Genomic DNA, 19,601 nt, shown 5'->3' with positions numbered 1-19,601 from the left:
ATTATAAATGCTACTGACAAGAAACTATTGCATTTAGATTGGATGCCTTTTATTGGCGTTATTCCACTAAATGGTCTTAACGTTTAATTTATGTTATGTTTGCTATAATGACCAATTGCATCTTTCCTGTTGTATTTCACAAATAGTGAGCCTTTCTAATGTTTCATCCATCTTCATATGTTGTCATTTGTTTTTTGTATAGGTTGTTTCAGCAGCACAATTTGTGTATCAAGCTGTGCTAAGTTTAAAGAATATTCCTGTATTAGAGGCGGCTTACAAGCTCATCCTGGGAGAAATGACCTGTGCTCTGAACAGTCTCCTTCAAGAACTGGCTCTTCCTCTGGCCTGTTCAGAAATACAGCATGAAGCTTTCAAGGACATAACATTCAAGGACGACAGTGCAGAATTCATAATCGTATTTGATTTAAGTGCCCTTACTACAATTGGGAATGCAAAAAATTCCTTAATCGGAGTAAGTATTATCCTAATATGAAATATTTTTAGTTCTAGGGCATCTACGTTCCCACTGATTAATGTTAGTCCTTACAGCAGTTCTCTCTCTTCTTGCTCTCTGTCTCTGTCACTGCACATTTTGTGGCTTAAAGGTATCCCAGTCTAATTCAATCTATAGGACGTCTGTGAAACCATTCGGGTTGGCTGCTTTATTTTTCGATAATCCACTGTTCCTTTTGAGGAAGTACCTCGCCTCTCCTCCTGATGACAACAGATGCAAATTACAAGCTTGCATTCTCCCACTGTGTGGTGTAGGAACATGGGGAAGAAGAGTAGGCCATTCAGCCTCTCGAGCCTGTTCTGACATTCTGTTAAATCATAGCTAATCTGTACCTCAACTCCAGTTACCCACCTTTTCCCCATTTCCCTTGATGCCCTTATCTAACAAATTTCTATCCATCTCAGTCTGTTGTATTGGAGTTGTGGTGTGCTTCACCTTCATCAAATGTTGTCGATTTGATATGTTCAATGGAAACGCTTTCTAAAAGGATATATACTTTGAAATTTGTTAATTATTCTTGTCCTTTCTTTACAGATGTGGGCTCTTTCCCCAACTGTGTTCGCCCTACTCAGTGATAACCTTACTGTTGTTCATGCTGACCTTGCTGTTCATTATCCTGCCATCCAGTATGGAATCCTGTATACACTGTATTCCCATTGCACAAGGTGTGTTGATGTTTAATTATTGTAACTTGAGCCTATTAAATACTTATACTGTTATTTTCATTAACTACTTGTCATGTCGCATGGAAATGAGATGACATTTGAATTAATGGAATGATTTTTTTTCTTTGAAAATTCATTTGATTGCTTCCATTGGAGCGGTTTAGAACACCAAGATTTAATTTGCTGAAGAATAAATAGTGCTATTTATTCAGTTTTCTCCAGTCTTCTACCCAATGCACACATAATGTATTTTTAGTTCCTTTGCGATCAAGTGGATACCTGGTGGAAATTGATAGAAGCTATTGTGTTCTTTGTTCTTTGAAGTCAATCCATTATTCCTAGTGTTGATGGGCTTAGGGTTGGCTGAGGATTGGAAATTGCTCTGACTACCAATAACCTCCCCATATCTGTCTTGTACAAGGTAACAGCATATGAGAGATGGACAAGAGAGGCATGTTGAATCGAGAGGAAAGGCAAAACTATGCGGGCCACCATCGGTGGCCGGGCCTTTAGCCTCTCAGCCCCGAGGCTCTGGAACTCCATCCCCCAGTGCCTTCGCCGCTTCCTCCCTTTCCTCCTTCAAGGCCGGTCTCAAGACCTTTCTCTTTGACCGTGCCTTCAGCTCCGCTCTCGACTCTCTACCCCCTCCTCGTTCCCTCCCTTCCCTCTCCTCACCCTGACCATTTCCCCCTGCTCGGGTCCTGACCCAACTGTCCAGCGCCTTGGGACGTCCTCCCGACGTGAAAGGCGCTCTATAAATGGAATCTTGCTGTTGTTGTTCTTCAAGCAAATATATTTTGAGCTGCTCAAATGCTTTCTCGCTCCATCTAAATTATTTTATGCCCCGCCTGTGCTTTGTATTCCAGTATTCCCTCTCTTGTTTTTGGAATTCAACCCATCTCACAAGAAAAGGCATTGAAATTTTGAATGTTAACACAATTTCCAAATTCAATGCAATTGGAAAGAAGTACATTGTCATTTTTCAATACCAGTAAAATCCCAGCTCGCTCCAAATTGAGTAGTATAATGTTGGATTGGGTTTATGTTCACAGGCACGACCACTTCATATCCAGCAGTCTTAGTTCATCATCCCCTTCTCTTTTTGATGGTGCTGTTATCAGTACAGTCACCATGGCAACAAAGAAACATTTTCCCATCATACTCAATGTTTTAGGAACGTTGCTCAGTAAAGATCTTTTGAACCAAGATGCAAGGTAAGACAGATTTTCTATTTCCTATTTACAAGCCATAAAGCATATTCTGCAGCATTATATTTGGGAGTAATATTAGGTATTTACTAATTTACCTGTTTATTTTGTAAGGAAATTGTTACTGACCTGGGCATTAGAAATCACCATTCTAATGAAGAAATCGGAGACCTATGCTCCCCTGTTTACAATACCATCCTTTCACAAGTTCTGCAAAGGGTTGTTGTTGAATGGTAAGTAAGATTTCTGCCAAGCAGTACTCCTTTGTTTCTTGTGTATTTTGCAAAGCTCGGATTCTTAACGCTGCTTTCTTTCAAAATTAAACAGCTCTCCACGAAGACTCTTCCATCTGTTTGCAAGCATGCAGCAGTCTGCAAATGGTTTCTTCTTCATTGCCAAATGACCTGTTGCGGAGGTAGAATTTTTTGAGAAACAATCTTTTCATAGTTCGTGGGTTTTATCACTAAAAATTAAATTGTGTGTGAACCTTAAACTTTTTAAGATATAACCCTGGATGATATTATTTTCTCTTTACAGATGTGTCGACGTGTGTCGTGTACAGCTGGTGCACTGTGGAATTCGTGTTAGGCAGGCGTTTGGAAAACTTCTGAAGACTGTTCCTCTAGATATAACTTTAAGGTAACACGTCTTTTTTTCTTTTAAAAAAAACTCTTTAAAAACTCGAAGAATAATTAAATATGAGGAGGGTTTGGTCCCTCAAAGGTTTAATTGGTGAAGTCACTGCCTATGTTGAAACTAGCTATAGAAAGAAAGTGGAAAGAGCTTCATATTAACCTACTAAATTCCCACCAAATCAACCCTGTTGTGCCCAAAACACAAAATACTGCAGATGCTGGAATCTGAAACAAAACTGTTTTGTGCCCAGTTGTGTCGTAGGTTCTTCATAATTGCAAGTAATCACCAGAATGTCTTACAGAAAGAAATATGGAACTTATTTACACAGTTCAAATTTTAGTTCATCAAGTTAAGAGTGAAGTGTTATCCAGGGACAGACTCGTATAAAGCTTTAGGGTACTTGGGCCATGAAATGATATTAGCAAAGGAGTAAATGCAGAAAACCTATCTTTGTGGGGCAAAATATACATTAATTGATTTCACAGAGGTATTCGAATTACTGTGTAGGGCCAGTTTTAAGACTTTATATTAAGAAAAATCGGAATTGCTTTCGCTTTGTACAGATTTGCTTGCGTCATTTACTAAAATATTTTAGGTTTTTGTGAAGCATATCACGTGAAGCGCTTTGAGACATCCTCCAGACGTGAAAGGAGCTATATCCATTGCATTATTATATAATTGTATTTAATGTATGATCTCACTATACCCTAATTTTTATTCACAGTAACACCCACCACACAGAGGTACAAGGAATCTCGTTGGCTATAAGTACTCACATGAGTAAAGCTCCGAATAACACGTTTCATCCTCAGGACTTCTCGGATCTTATTAGTTTCATTTTATATGGAAGCTGTCACAGAATTGGGTAAGGTTTTAAACAAACTGAATATATCCTATATTGGGCGAACCAGTGTGTAGAATTTTCCAAATCATTGCATCAGTATAAAGGCCTCAGAAACTTTAAATTTGCTGCAGCTTTTCTGCTCCTCTTTCAGCAAGGATCATTGGCTGGAGAGACTGTTTCACAGTTGTCAGAGACTGGACAAACCTGAACAATCCTCTATTCCTCGAAATCTGTTGAAAACGGAGGCTGTGCTGTGGCAGTGGGCAGTTTGGGAAGCAGCACAATTCACAGTTCTTTCAAAGCTACGAACACCTTTGGGCAGAGCACAAGATACATTTCAGACTATTGAAGGTAATTCGAGCTATACATAGCCCTGTGTATGCCATCTTGCCATATATTCCTTCATTGCCTGTGAAATCCCTTAAATGTTAAGGTAATTCATAAACTATGCAGATCAGACCCATTATTAAGCGCCTTGCTGGTGCGCAAGTTCACCTATCAACGGCAACAAAATTACATTTGTGTGGCGCTTTTCACGTTGGGAGGACGTCCCAAGAGAGGATCTCCCATGAATCCACAATCACCAGAAAATGAAGTACCCTTCCAGCTTCTGGTGAATTGTGTAATTGTCTACTGTAAACAATTACAATTTTAAACCGTTCTGTTTTGCTCACAATCTGTGGAGGCTACATTACAAGCTAATCCATTGTCCTGCACTTGAAAGGTTTTGTGGTTTATCACTGCATTTGTAAACAAATGACTTCTTCATCAGAACGTTACCAGTCTAACAATGCAATGTTGATATTAAACGTTTTCCATTTTCTTTTTTTTAAAACAAAACTAGGTATTATTAGGAGCCTGGCTGCTCACACTCTGAACCCTGATCATGATGTAAGCCAGTGGACTGTTGCAGACAACGATGATGGACATAGCAGTAACCAGCTGAGACTTATTCTTCTTCTACAGTATTTAGAAAACCTTGAGAAGCTGATGTACAATGCATACGAAGGATGTGCCAATGCACTCATGGCACCACCCAAGGTTACTATTGGACATGTTAATTTCAGTCGCAGTGACGCAAATGTTTTAATTAATGCTTGTAATTGTTCAAGGTTTTTGTTGTACCATGTTGTAACTTTTTTAAGCTATATAACTTGTCTGAATTGCTGAGAAAATCTTGTTTGTATTATTAATATTTGAGCTGTGGTACAATGTTTTTGACTTTGCAGGTTATTCGGACATTTTTCTACACAAATCGTCAGACGTGTCAAGATTGGTTGACAAGGATTCGTGTGGCTATCATGCGGGTTGGTTTGCTGGCTGGACAGCCAGCTGTGACAGTCAGGCATGGGTTTGATTTGTTGACGGAGATGAAGAACAATGTGACTCAGGTATGCTTAAAATGATTCAAGCCAGTTTTACATCACTATGGAATTCATTTTATAATTATTTTGGTGTAAGCAGAAAAGTGATACAAGCAAAGTGAAGATTTTCAATATTTTTTTTAAAAATCCAATTTTTCTTCAATGTGATGTAGACCACAAAGGTCTTTTTCTGATTCTACACATTCTTTTAACTAAACGTAGCTGGGACATTCATTGTATTGCTTAAGGTGGGGCAACACCTCTCTTTAGAGAATTATCAAATTTGTCCTTTCATCTTGTATCTATGAAAGAAGTCCAACATTCCCAAACTAAATTAGTTTCCGGTTGCTTTTATGAATTCCATTTAAAATACGAGGCTTCTAAGATAGATATGTTACACCTAATAATGGATGACTGTCTACTGCGTTATATAACTGTTTTTCACACAAAGGATCTAATGTCTTGTAGTTGAGCTTTATATGCAGTAACTAGCACCGAGCGTCACGTTTTTGTAATTCAGTCAGTAAAGAGTCTTTGAATTCTCCCCCACCACCCATACACCCATTCCCAAAGATTGTGACACCTATGTTCATATGTATTTGTGTCTTGTAAAAGGATCTGACTTTAAAGAATCTGCTAGTCTGGTTTGGTTTCGTTTTGATCACAGTTTAGGCTATTTTTACAGATACAGTATGTATTTAAGTATGTTTTGTCTCACAATTGCAGAATTAAATCTTGTTTTTGTTAACAGCTGAGCGAAGAATTGAATGCAATTCAACAACCGCAATCCATTTTCTACAGTATTCTGGGCGGTTTTGTCACCTAATATTACTGTACTGTGTGTTTTATTTGTCCAATGGAATGTCTGGTCAGAAAGTGACTAACTATTTTGGCTGTCTTCATTAGGGAAATGAAATTGAAGTGACTGTTATGATGATTGTGGAAGCGCTGTGTGAGCTGAATTGTCCCGAAGCTATACAGGGAATGGCTGTCTGGTCTTCAGCAGTACTTGGAAAGAGTCTCTTGTGGATAAACTCTGTAGCACAACAAGCAGAAGGGAGGTAAGTAAGCAGCTGTGTGGTCTAAGTGTATTTTTAGATTTGGAAACTAAATTGGGTATTGTATTGTCATTTCTGTATTCTACAGGAAGACCATAAGACCGTATCTTGTTCCTATGGTGATATAGATCTGAGTGTAACTTATTGATTGCAAACCATTATGTTTTTTAAGCATTAGTTTGAAGATTGATGTATTCAAAATAACTTGTACAAAAGTAGTTTGTTCACGACTCTGCTTTTCTGTGCTTTTCAGGTTTGAAAAGGCAGCAACTGAATATCAGGAGCAATTGTGTGCCATGACTGGAGTAGACTGCAGCATCAAAGGCCTTGATAAAACCCTTCTCAAATTAGCCAATGCTGGCGGTAGTAATACTGCCAGTCCAAAGCATTCAGGCAATGGTAAGTGAAATTTACAGAGGAAGTGGCACCAGTGGAGCAATTTGCACATTCACCGTTTGGAGGAAGTGATCAGCGCTCTGATTACTTGTAAAAGCAGCCATTTTTCCGTGCTCTGCTTATCATGTTGGACCCAGATGACTGGGTATCACAGCGATGTTGCTCAGTACTTTCGACTCGTTTTTATTAAAAACAAATTTGATAAGTAGCTAAGTCGAAGCTTAAAGTGAGCCTTGATGATCATTGCCTATAGGACTCACTTTGTGTTCTAGGAATTAAATCTGGTCCTTTTTTTCCCCAACATTAAAGACTACTTTCACAGTTGTTCCTTTGTTTTCTCCCTGAACACCTTCTGAGATAAACTGGTTGTCTCTATGGAATACATGAGTGAGAAGGGAACAGAGGGATGTGGGAGAAGAGATTAAGATGGGGTGAAGCCTTGTGGAATATAAATACTAACATGGACTAGTTGGGCTAAATGGCCTATTATTTTGCTATCATATCCACTTCTATGGGTACATGCAATGTGCTTTATGCATTTTATATGGAGAACAAATGAAAAGAACTGACAGTTGTTCATAAGAGTTTACTGCTGTAAGGATATGTTGATTCAAAAGATCAATTGTGAGATTAATGAGATCGATTGTGACTTTCTAAATCAATTGAATTGCAACTTTTAAAATGTCTTAATATGTAACACAACATGCATATATTTATACAGCTGATGGCAAGAAGACTGTTCTTACCAAACCCAGTGATGCCTCCCCAGAAGTCGGGAACTATTTGGCAAATAAAGCTTGTGAATGTTACATTTCATTGTCTGATTGGCCAGCTGTGCAGGAATGGCAGAATAGCATCCTAGGTTTGAAGAAAACTGTAAATGGATCGTCCATCCAATTGAAAGCTGACTTCAACTACATCAGGTAGAAACTGAATGCATTAACTATTTTGTATTTTTTGCAGTGATAGCATTTAATTGTTATTTGAAATAGGCCCTGCTCTGGCCAGGCTCATTGATTTTAAGATCAGTGTGGAGGGGGAAAGAGGACAAATTCTTGAGTCAGGCTCTCAGCTCTGCTGAATATTGGATTTAATGCAAGTTTTCACCCATTTCAAGAGTTGGGATGGTGTGGGTTAATTACACCTTTTTAATTGATATTTAATTTCATTAGTTTCTGACAAGTGAGCAACAGAAATGCTTTGGTACAGAAATGCTGCTGAAGTCGATAGAGTTAAATTATTAAATCCAAACCCTTAGTACTCTTTTTTAAAAAAAAGTATGTTTTTGAGCCAAAACATTTTTTGTAAGATGTGAGTTGCCATTCCTGTTAAGTTGCTTGTGACACTCCTGAGTTAAGGTTTACAATTTGTTGCAGAGCCCTCAGTAGCTTTGAATGTGGGGATTTCCCTGCATGTCAGGAGCAGCTCGAGCTATTGCCTGGAGAAGACATTAACTTTATCAATGGAGCCTCTAAAGACAAATTAGGTATGTAAAACTACTGTCAGTGACCTGTCATGATCGAACACTGTCTTACACTCACACAGTTTTTCAAAATCAGGAATTTGTAAGTTAATAAAATATGATGAGGCAATTAACTTTAATATTTTGGAAAGTGATATTTTTGTATTTGAATGGTTAAATTTAAAGTGGTTCTAGAAATCTTTGCTATACTGTTATTTTTCCATGTTCATAGGTTCCAAAGGTACTGCGAAATGAATGATTGTGGTTAGAAACTAAATTTTGTGTGTTGCATTTTCATTTCAGTTAAATATGTAATGTTTTTCTGTGTGTTATTCTTTCTCTCCCCCACCCTCCACTAGTACTTAATTTGATGGCATTTTCAAATGACTTGTTACCAGATTATGACATTTTGAAATTGTTTCTTGTTTAATAACTAATGAAAATGATTTTTGTAAATTTGTAGACATGAAAAAGCTTCTTCCCAATGTGCTGAGCCCTGACCCTAGGGAGCTTCAGAAAGCCATTGAGGTTCAGCTAATGAGAAGTGCGGTGTGTTTTTCTTCCACTATTAACCAAGCAGAGCAGGAAAAGAAACTCCAAACCAGTACTGAGTAAGTGAATATGATACTGTATTCAGTGTTCTGCTTTTGTTCCCTGGCAAGGCAATGCACACCCGTCTCATTTGATCCCCAAATCTGTGTCCAGTATTGTCACGTCACATATTGTTTCCAAACGGTGAACTTTTTGACTGTGATTGTCCTGTTATGTGGGATGTATACAAATTAAGATCTTGAAACTTGTAATCGGGTAATTTGTTTTTACGGTTTCCCTAATGTGTTCCTTTAGCAACACCAATTAAATCTAGTGATACATCTGACTTGATTTCAGTGTAAACAAAACGTGTGAGTGTGTTTTTTTAATGTATAATTCTGTTGGTGAATAAACCAGAGTGAATCTGCCTCCAGCCCTTCACCAAGCAAACATTGACAACTCCTGATTGTTGTCTTGAGGGGCCACCAAATTGACTTGAATTCACAGATTGGTATGGGATCAGGAACACATAAAAAGAAGCATCATCTTATGCAACCATAATGCCTTTTGATACAAAGAAAGTAATGGTGCTTTACAGAGGTAACTTAACTGATAACTGCGGTAATAGAATGCAGCTTGGCTAAATGTTCATGTAAATGTGTGTCATTCAATTTAGGAATACAGTCAGATATCTGAAACAGATGGCGCGCATTGCTGTTGGACCACTAAGATTATCTACATTATCGATGGCTGGATCACTGCCGATGCTAAGCACTCTACAGTTGTACTGTTCAACTGCACTTGAGAATACTGTGACAAACAAGCTATCAACAGAGGTAATGATCCTCCATCAAACAGAGTATAAGGGAGGGCTTTTTTTTTCCTAATTTGCCGGGATTACGCCAGCTGCAATAAGGAACTTTTTAAAAGTTTTATTTGGCTGATGGTGTTTCAGTTTGAAAAAATTGTTAGTTGTTGTACCATGAATAAAGAGGTAGATGTGGTAGCACAAAAAGATGCTCATAGTGAATTCCTGCTCTTGATTATTCTAACTCACAAGCAACAATGATGTATATACTTATCAAAACAACTTGGATAGGGAAGCAGAGTGTTTAAAGCTTTGTTAATGGGGGATCTAAAACATAATTGTGACTGGCTGTCACAAGCATCATTTCTTGTTGTTCCCCAGATGTGCACTGCACCAAACCATGAGATCACTTCTCTGATGCCGTCTGTTCATTTGCATTTTATGTTGTGGAGCACGGTTGATTGTACGTTTGTTGGGGAAAGATATACTGTCTGAATGTGAATTTTCAGTTGGAACATTATCAATTTAACAGGATCTTCCTTTTGTAGGATTGTCTTCTGCCACTGTATAGTGAAGCTCTAGAATCCTGTAAGCAACACGATGTCCGCCCATGGCTTCAAGCGTTGAGATATACAGTATACCAAGCTCGTATAGCTGAAAAATTAAGAGGTAAAGCATAATTTTTAATTTTCAAAGGAGAAAATTAGAATTATTCTCAATTTATGATGCGTTTGCAAGTACATTCTGGTTTTATTTCCAGGGGTCAGCACTTCAGTTAATGGGCATCTCATGGAACTTGGGCTGACAGCTGTTAAATTTGCTCGCAAACGGGGAAATGTGTTTTTGGCAACCAGGCTCCTCGCACAGTGCAGTGAGACTTCATTGGGAGATACCATCACCGCTCAAGATTTGGTCCATCTTTTTAAACAAATCTCATTGCAAGGCACCGTGAATGAAAAGTGGGGACCAGAACTTGATATTGAAAAGGCAAAGCTGTTATACACTGCAGGTAAGTAACGATTGTGTGTTTGTGCAATAAATGCACTTTGGTATTAAATTGTGTCCTAGTTTTCTTTGTTCTCTTTGTGTATCAGCCCGACTCAGTGAGTTAGAGGGTTGTGGGTTCGAGCCCCTTAATCACTGTCTCTTCTTTTTATGTAGATAAATTATATTTGTCGCTTGCTCTTGAATGACTTTCAGTACAGTAACTTGAACACTTCATTGAGGTAACGAAATATTTCATTGTGAACTGATGCCCACACTTTTTATTAATGTCTTCATAGGTCAGTCTACGCATGCCATGGAAATGCTGAGTTCTTGTGCCATAGCTTATTGTAGATCTGCCAAAGCGGAATCTGCAGTTGCCAAGTCGATCCTAACGTTGACCAAGTGGATTCAAGCAGAATGGAAAGAAATGTCTTCCCAGCTAAAGCAAGTCTTTAGGGCTCAACAGCAGAAATCGATTGCCGGCCTCTTGACTCTGTCTAAAAACATACATACGTTGGCTGAAATGACCACTCCTAGTTTAGTCCCAGAGGAAGGGGCTTGTCCAAAAATATTAGCTGAATCAACTGGTAAGTAAAGTGGCTCGATGCAAGTCTATTTGTCAAGGTATTTTGTGTTAAGATTTAATTAGTACTGACTGATTTATTTTTATTTATAGTCAACATTGGTGTTGGAGAACCCGATTTCATTTTGGGGCAATTGTATCATCTGTCAGCAGTTCAGGCCCCGGAAATAGCCAAGTCTTGGGCATCGCTGGCCAGTTGGGCCTACAGATGGGGCAGGAAGGTAGTTGACAATGCCAGGTAAGTCTTTATTCAATTATCAACCTATTGTCGTATTATATGTTCCAATAAATATGTGCCAGACTAACATCTAAAATTACACTTTCAAGCGATTTTTATTCAAAGTTGCTCTTTGATTTTTACATCTGTTTAATATTGAATTTAACACAGCCAAGGCGAAGGCATTCCTCTTCTGGCTCGAGAGAAGGCAGAAGTTCAAAATCTACTCCCAGAAAATGTGTCCGAAGAAGACAAGGAAGCTATTTATGGAATTTTAGGGCAGGCTATGTGCAGACCAACAGGCATTCAGGTAAACTAAAATGAAATGGGCGAACATTTAAAAAAAAACTTGTGCTACTGTTTCTTATTCATAGCAGCAGAAGTAAATTGCTTCGATTTGTTTATGCAAGTATAAATGAATAACTGACAAGAGAGATAGGAAACGCTATTTTTCAGTTGACGCTATGAAATTGAACGCCACCGTTTTATCATTCTTGAAAAGGAAGTCAATAAGCTGCAATGATCATTCACATTTGCCTGATCAGATCCAATAAATTATTCTGCAGCGTGGATGGCTGGCTACCTTTAAGGCATTTTTTTTTCTTAGAATATCATGGTCATAAGAATTGCAGCTTGGGAGAGGAGGGTACACACCGGGTTAGCGTGCCGGAGAAGTGCTCTAGGTCGCTGCCCCGCGTAAAGGCTTCTATATAAATGCAAGTTGTTGTTATATTTGGCTCCATGAGCCTAAAGCACTGCTAGCTCATTTACCGTGGACTGAACCTTTAACGTTCTAAACATCATTCAGGATGAAGATATGGCCCTGCAGATCACTGAAAATGACGATGAGGAAGATGACATGGTAGAGGTTATCTGGCGACACCTCCTGACCAGCTGCCCATGGCTTGCTGACCATGATGACGGTGTGGTCGAGGGATTAATCGAAACGTGGAGAAAAGTTGTAGACCGGATATTCAACCTTTACAAGCTGTCTTGTAAAGCATACTTTACTTTTCTCAAACTGAATGCTGGTCAGGTTGGTTGCTAAATTCTAATTGCTGCCAATCTTACTCTGCCATATGATTTTATTAGACTGGGAATTGATCGTGCGTGTGTGTAGAGGGAAAATTAAGAATCAGATGGGAGAAGATTGTGTTTGATTGTGTTTGATTCTTTATCCGGCGTTTTGAAAGTTCTATTTTTTTATACCAGTGGCATGTTTTCTCCAGTGACTGCTTCTGAGAATTAGAGTTCTGAAGCTTATTCTAGCTATTGAGTAAAGTGCAATATGATTTTGAGCGCGAATTGCATTGATGGGAATATGTATATTACAGGTTCGTGCGGACACTGAAGATCCTAAGATGCCTAATACATCCACCAAGCAAAGCAACGACGATGTCATTGTCATGGCAACTTTAAGATTGCTCAGATTATTAGTGAAGCACGCTGGAGAACTTAGACAAGGCCTAGAGCATGGTCTGGCGACTACACCCACTGCTCCTTGGAGAGGCAAGTACTAAAACAATTACTATACGTTTGTATCAAATGCAAGGAACGGAAGGATTGCAAATCGGCTCTCTTCAGATAATCGTGCATGTATCTTTTCTGACAGTGGTTGCTGCTTTCACACCAGATAAATTGGGGTTTTAAAGTTTAGAAGCTGTCAGGTGAATGCATTCAACTGCTGTATTTACCAATTCGCCTTTTCGCTTATATATCAAGTCAAAAGGCGGATATGTATGAACTAAGCTCCCGCAGAGTTGAGTTGATAGAACACCAAGTGACTCCTTAAATTGACGCCAGGCTAAAGATTATTCCTTTTTATTTGCAGTTGTATGCTTTGTATTTCCAAAACTAAAATGTAAAACTTGCAGCTGCACAGTGATTGAGCTCCTTTTACACTTGTTGGATGTATGAAAAAAAGCTAGAGTGTTTTCTGTGTTTGGATCAACTTTGCATGATCTTTTCCATTGCTTCTTGGCATGATTGTCCATTTACAGAACACTTTGAACAGTGCTTAAACTGAGTCTGTGTTTCATTCCAGGTATTATTCCACAACTGTTCTCGCGTTTGAATCACCCTGAGGTTTATGTGCGTCAAAGCATCTGCAATCTACTGTGCCGTGTGGCTCAGGACTCTCCTCACCTTATCTTATATCCTGCAATCGTTGGCTCAATCTCACTGAGTTGTGAATCTCAGACTTCCGGTATGTTCTTGACTTCATTGTGTAAACTTGTGCTTGAGCGGGAAGACGTGCTTAAAATATAATCTTTGTTCCTATTCAAATCAATTGCGTTTAAGACGTTGAAGGTTCAATCCTGAAACACTATACATATTTGCCCAGTATCAGCTGTTTTGTTTGGGTGAAAATGGGAAAAGAAGTATTTTTTTCACTCGGTTCCCAACTCCAGTTTCTTTTTCTCCCTTCCTCCTTTTGTTGTTCACTCACCATAAGGATCTCCTTTGTAAAGTGGGCTTGTCCAAACCGCAATCTTCTATATATTTGTCACCTAGTTGACTGACCGGGGTCAGCAAGATTTTACCCTCCCTGATATTCAGTGCTCTTCCAACATTAGTCTTGCCAAAAAATAAGGAAATGAGTCCTAATTGCTGCAGATTGATTTGAGTGACTGATCCTCACCTTGAAACGTATGTTGGGAGACTTGCCAAGTAATGACTGTTAGCAAGCAGGCAGCTGGATGTCCGTTGAACTTGCTTATAGCCATTCTGTTCTTTCACATCTTCTCCTTTAGGAGGCAAACTGTCATCTGCAATTCCTACCCTGCTGAGTAACATTCAGGCTGACGGTCTCTCTGGAGGCGAGTGTGAAGAAAGTAGCCCCCCTGGGTCACAGGACAGTATTAAAGATGAACAGAAAGCTTGTTTTAATGAAGATCAAGCTATGATGCAGGACTGCTACAGTACAATAGTAGATAAACTATCATCTGCAAATCCTACCATGGTTTTACAGGTACTGTAAACATTTACCATTACATTTTGTTCAGATTGAATTGTTTGCTGTCTTTCCGTAATAACATTTAAGTTAAATCCATCTTTAGAGACTGACTTCAGTGGGTGAAAAGATGATATAAAATCATCGTATTGAACTCTTTATAGAAGATCTATCGAACCAGATTACTTTCAATTTAAATCATCTTTTTCCCAATACCTTAAACCTAGACCACTGTATTTAAGTTCTCCGGTGTTTAAAGCGTATTTTATTTGACCACTGACATCAGCTATGGGACCCTCCAGTGAATTGCTTCACGGTAATTCATAGTAATGCCTCCTGGTTTTGTCGAACAATTGAGAAGCATTCGAAATGGTAACACAGGATTATCATTTACCACTGCTGTAAAACTTGATTGTTAAATTAAAACCACCAGCGTGTTAAGTCCTCATTATTATGGAGACAAATCTTTAGTGGAAAGCCTGGAAATATAAGAACCTCATTTTCCAATATTCTAAAAAGTAGCATAATGAGTAACTGAGCAAATCATCCCTTTTCATAATGGCTATTAATAGCGTATAAGCAGTAATTCATTAGCATTTTAGACATGGTCTTCCAGAGTCTGTTTATATATCCACAGTGAATTATTTTATGACCGTATCAAAATAGGTTCAATATCCATGTTACAGTTTAGGATGTGAGAAGTCTTGACGCTCAAATTTACAAGATATAACAATGTTTTCCCTCTCTTGCAATATGCTGGTGTTGGTTATGTAGGTCCAGATGTTGGTTGGAGAATTGCGGAGAATTACAGTGTTGTGGGACGAGCTCTGGCTCGGAGTACTGCAACAGCAACACATGCATGTGCTGAGACGCATACAGCAATTGGAGGATGAGGTGAAGAGGGTTCAAAACAATAATACTCTTCGCAAGTAAGTATTTAAAATCGGGTATGAATTTTAATGATGCTCATAGACAGTGCTGCGATAAAGCTGGACTCTTTCCCAGTATAGCCGCTATAATGATTTTGTGTCGAGTTAGCTACTTAATCGAAGAATGTGAAGTTAAAAGCACTTAATAAATAATGCATGTATACGTATTGGGTGAGATGGGGATCCGTGTCAACTGTGATACCCTCTCACACTAAGTATTCGGTAGTTTCCGCAAAGTCGTTTAGTTAAGGATGGTAGCAGCAGCTATGCGATCAGAGCTCATCTTAAATTTGCTCCTAGAGTAGAGGAAAGGGAGCTTTTAAAAAGATATATATTTATTATTGTTTTCAAACTTAGAGATTTAATCTACAGAGACCTTCCTGTAAAGTTGTGTTATATTTATTTCTGTCTTTCTATATAGATTCAGTGTCATTTTAGTTGTGGCATTAACATAAGTGGTGAGGTGGAATTGCCGTCAAACTAATAACTGGATCAGAGTGAGCAGCAATGCGAATGTTTCCTGCACGAATGAGAGTTTAATTTTACATGGTTCCGTCTTGATGGTATTTTTTTGCTTTTAGGGAGGAGAAGATGGCTATAATGAGAGAGAAGCACACAGCCCTGATGAAGCCAGTGGTGTTTGCTTTGGAGCATGTGTGCAGCATTACTTCAGCGGCGGCAGAAACTCCTCATGAAAAATGGTTTCAGGACACCTACGGAGAAGCAATTAATAGCGCTTTGGAAAAACTGAAGACGCCATCAAATCCTGCAAATCCAGGCACTAGTTGGATTCCCTTTAAACAGGTGAGCTTTCTGACAGTCAGACATATTTACTGGTTAATAATTGTGCTTCACTGAATATTTCACCACATCGTACTAAGGACAGTGAATCTGAATTTTTGAAGTTTTTTGGGGGGATTGGAATTTGCTGAGCGCCACTTTCCCTATCTTTTGTCAGCCACGTAAAATGACCTTAAATCAGGTAGGAAGCCAGGCCAACATTAATGGGCTGAATCAGCTAAGGAACAGCAATAGCATTACAATTGATCTTGGCTCACTTCGACAAATTAGTCACGGTTTCCATTGATTTACTTTTACAAGTTCTGCATAATGCCCTCTGTGATCAAGTAGCCAAGTAATACTCAGTTATGGCTTAGAAATGCAGAATAGCCACTTGGATGATGTACCAGTAAGCTGCTCCCACTAAGAGCAAAGACCTTCAGGAAATGGTAGAGGGAAGAAAAGAGGCATTTAGAAGAATATTTTTTTGAAACTTGAATGGAGAGTGGTGAAATGTGACACTCATGTTGTAAAGGATGGGCGACTAAGGTTAGAATTTGAGAAACCTTGCATCGGCAGTTTGCAGAACACGTACTTTGACATTTGTTAAGTGAAAATGTTTTGTTTCAGCACTAATCTATCAAAAGCGAAAGGTTGACCGAAATGTATGAGATTTTGGCAATTTTCTTTTTTTTTTTGCGACACCCATTTTTTTTTACAGATAATGATAAGCTTACAACAGAGAGCTCAGAAACGAGCCAGCTACCTATTGCGACTGGAGGAAATCAGTCCACGAATGGCTGCTATGTCGGGCACAGAGATCGCCCTGCCTGGAGAGATCTCCGCAAGGGATGCTGTGACAATTCAGAGTGTTGGCAATACCATCACCATTCTACCCACCAAAACCAAACCAAAGAAGCTTATGTTCTTGGGCTCCGATGGGAAAAACTATCCGTATCTGTTTAAAGGTAAAATCACTCTATTTTAGAATCATTGCAATGTTCGTGTGTGTGTTTGTTTTTTAAGCATTATCCTATTCATCTATTTTTCAATCCCATAGTAGGAGTTAGTAGCTAAAATAGATGGCATAAGGAACATTTGTGAAGCCCTTGGAGACGTCACGTGATAAGGGGTTATATCAAATCCAGGGATTATTATTATTAACATTTGTTTTGAACTTCGTTGGTATAATTTTCAGTTTACAGAATTTTACTTTAGGTTCGGAAAAAACCAACCCAATTTATCCTCTACAATGTATAAGAGGCAGGATAGGGAAACAACAGTATTCACAGTCAGCTTTGGATACAAATCGTGTAAAGTCTGCACTTGTTAACATATTTTGAGCTTTTCACTATGAATGATGAGACTAATTTTTATANTTTTTTTAATGTCCGATCACAGGGCTGGAAGACTTGCATCTAGATGAGCGAATCATGCAGTTCTTGTCGATTGTAAATACCATGTTTATAAAAATTAACAGACAAGAGACTCCCCGTTTCCATGCAAGACACTATTCTGTGACCCCACTAGGAACCAGATCGGGACTCATTCAGTGGGTGGATGGGGCCACTCCTCTTTTTGGACTTTACAAGCGATGGCAGCAAAGAGAGGCTGCTTTGCAGGCCCAGAAGGTAAATCAAACTGTTTTAAATTCTGAGGTTTGAGACAAATTTATGAGTAATGCGTAGCTGTACTGAACAAATCCCTTCATTCTTAATTTTGATGGTGAAGTAATAATGTTAAGTAAACAAAATAATTGTGGAAATAATGTAAGTAAACAAAGTAATAGTAAAAAATCCATTCCACTGGACGCTAAGACTAAAAATGTATTAGTTTTACTGATCTTGTTACATCAGATTTTGATTTTATACCCCGATGACTTTGTTTTATATAAAAACAAAGTTATAACAGTTCAGTGTTGTTTTTCCCCCACAGACTCAGGATTCTTACCAAACTGCCCCAAACCCTGCTTTGGTACCTCGACCCAGTGAACTGTACTACAGCAAAATTGGCCCAGCTTTAAAATCCATGGGTCTTAATCTGGACGTCTCACGGCGTGATTGGCCTTTGACTGTAATGTGCTCCGTCCTAGAAGAACTGATGGACAGCACACCACCAAATCTTCTAGCAAAAGAACTGTGGTGTTCATGTACTACTCCAGATGAATGGTGGGGAGTTACACAGGTAACTGTAAAAGCTTAACGCCAGTTATTAAATAGTTTTAGTTCTTTAGATATTTCTTCACCCAAGTTTAAATCTTTTATTAAGATTAATGAGTTGTGGAAAAGGAATGCAAATTAATTCCATCGCAATCTGTTACTGCGAGAATTGGAGCCGGTGACATTATTAGGACACTTTCATCAGGATTTCTTTGCACTATGACTTTGGTAGCAGGTTAGCGGATGGATAGTTACCTTTGGCGAACCCCTTGCATTAAGATCAGATCATTTGTAACGACTCCTCCAAACAAAATGTCCTCCTGCTTTGCATCAATCCTTAGATTTGATTTCAGGGAGGCTAATTTTTAAACAAAAAAGGAAGTTGGAAGGGTTCCCAGTGTAATTTTGTTTTACATGCTGCAGGAACAGATTTGTGGAATACATTAAGGGAGAAGAGTATAAATGGATTTGAAGAATAGAGGAATGTACCACAAAGGTTTTGAGTCAAAGAAGGGATGGGTCTGCTGTGTTTTTTTTTCTTCAGTTGACATAACTATACTTTTTTTCTTCTAGTCGTATGCAAGATCAACTGCAGTTATGTCAATGGTTGGCTACATAATTGGGCTTGGTGACAGACATTTGGATAATGTGCTCATAGATATGACAACTGGAGAGGTTGTGCACATTGACTACAATGTTTGCTTTGAAAAAGGTAATTTGGGGGTACATTTGAGAACTTTTTGTTTTAGTAGACTCACATTTTCAAGTTTTTATACGGGAATGCTTAACTCTTTTTGTTCTAACTATTTCTAGGAAAAAGTCTAAGGGTCCCTGAGAAGGTCCCGTTCAGAATGACTCAGAATATTGAGACAGCACTTGGCGTCACTGGGGTTGAAGGATTATTCAGACTTTCTTGTGAACAGGTTGGTTTGTTGGCACTTAACATAATTTTTTTAATAATAATAATCCATGCATTTGATATCGTGCCTTATCAAGTCTTCAAGACATTTCAAGGCGCTTCACAGAATATACTGTGAAGGGAATTAACTGTATATTTTGTGGCAGCCAATTGCGCACAGTTTTGTGTAGATTTTAATTCAACTTGTGATGCCTCATAACAAAATGCTTGCAGGCATTTATTTTCTTCCATCCTTTTCCGTTGTGTGTCCTGACAGGTAGTACAGATAATGCGACGTGGTCGAGAGACTCTCTTGACATTGTTGGAAGCTTTTGTGTATGACCCACTGGTAGACTGGACTGCAGGTGGTGAGGTTGGATTTGCTGGTGCTGTGTATGGCGGAGGGGGACAGCAGGCCGAAAGCAAACAGAGCAAGAGGGAGATGGAAAGAGACATTACCCGTAGCCTCTTCTCTTCCAGAGTTGCTGAAATCAAGGTATTAAGTAGTAATAGTAGGAAATAATCACCTTTGAAATAACAAACATTTAATTAGAGTTCAAAAGCTAACAAAGACTAGTTTTTAGTTCCTGCGTAAATTTGAATTTGTAT

At 38.7% G+C, this 19,601-nt stretch overlaps 1 protein-coding gene across 1 annotated transcript in view; it reads left to right on the top strand.

The window, feature by feature from the left end:
* smg1 (SMG1 nonsense mediated mRNA decay associated PI3K related kinase) overlaps positions 1–19,601 on the top strand; it is a 50,583-nt gene that overhangs the window by 15,402 nt on the left and 15,580 nt on the right. Inside the window, exons 13-45 of the mRNA XM_007893821.2 lie at positions 203–472; positions 1,049–1,179; positions 2,232–2,393; positions 2,502–2,620; positions 2,715–2,802; positions 2,925–3,026; positions 3,748–3,888; positions 4,019–4,218; positions 4,712–4,908; positions 5,097–5,258; positions 6,138–6,292; positions 6,543–6,688; positions 7,407–7,608; positions 8,062–8,171; positions 8,611–8,758; positions 9,355–9,514; positions 10,035–10,155; positions 10,247–10,495; positions 10,770–11,060; positions 11,150–11,294; positions 11,445–11,583; positions 12,082–12,309; positions 12,608–12,782; positions 13,318–13,479; positions 14,027–14,244; positions 15,001–15,155; positions 15,737–15,959; positions 16,657–16,903; positions 17,337–17,566; positions 17,871–18,119; positions 18,668–18,806; positions 18,908–19,017; positions 19,270–19,488. Coding sequence (XP_007892012.2) covers positions 203–472; positions 1,049–1,179; positions 2,232–2,393; positions 2,502–2,620; positions 2,715–2,802; positions 2,925–3,026; positions 3,748–3,888; positions 4,019–4,218; positions 4,712–4,908; positions 5,097–5,258; positions 6,138–6,292; positions 6,543–6,688; positions 7,407–7,608; positions 8,062–8,171; positions 8,611–8,758; positions 9,355–9,514; positions 10,035–10,155; positions 10,247–10,495; positions 10,770–11,060; positions 11,150–11,294; positions 11,445–11,583; positions 12,082–12,309; positions 12,608–12,782; positions 13,318–13,479; positions 14,027–14,244; positions 15,001–15,155; positions 15,737–15,959; positions 16,657–16,903; positions 17,337–17,566; positions 17,871–18,119; positions 18,668–18,806; positions 18,908–19,017; positions 19,270–19,488 — 5,793 coding nt within the window. The remainder of the gene's footprint in view (positions 1–202; positions 473–1,048; positions 1,180–2,231; positions 2,394–2,501; positions 2,621–2,714; positions 2,803–2,924; positions 3,027–3,747; positions 3,889–4,018; positions 4,219–4,711; positions 4,909–5,096; positions 5,259–6,137; positions 6,293–6,542; positions 6,689–7,406; positions 7,609–8,061; positions 8,172–8,610; positions 8,759–9,354; positions 9,515–10,034; positions 10,156–10,246; positions 10,496–10,769; positions 11,061–11,149; positions 11,295–11,444; positions 11,584–12,081; positions 12,310–12,607; positions 12,783–13,317; positions 13,480–14,026; positions 14,245–15,000; positions 15,156–15,736; positions 15,960–16,656; positions 16,904–17,336; positions 17,567–17,870; positions 18,120–18,667; positions 18,807–18,907; positions 19,018–19,269; positions 19,489–19,601) is intronic.

Source organism: Callorhinchus milii, unplaced genomic scaffold, assembly GCF_018977255.1.
Source record: "Callorhinchus milii isolate IMCB2004 unplaced genomic scaffold, IMCB_Cmil_1.0 Scaffold16, whole genome shotgun sequence".
Taxonomy (NCBI): Eukaryota; Metazoa; Chordata; class Chondrichthyes; order Chimaeriformes; family Callorhinchidae; genus Callorhinchus; species Callorhinchus milii.
Note: the sequence above shows the minus strand (reverse complement) of the source record. Positions and strands in the feature narration are given on the sequence as shown.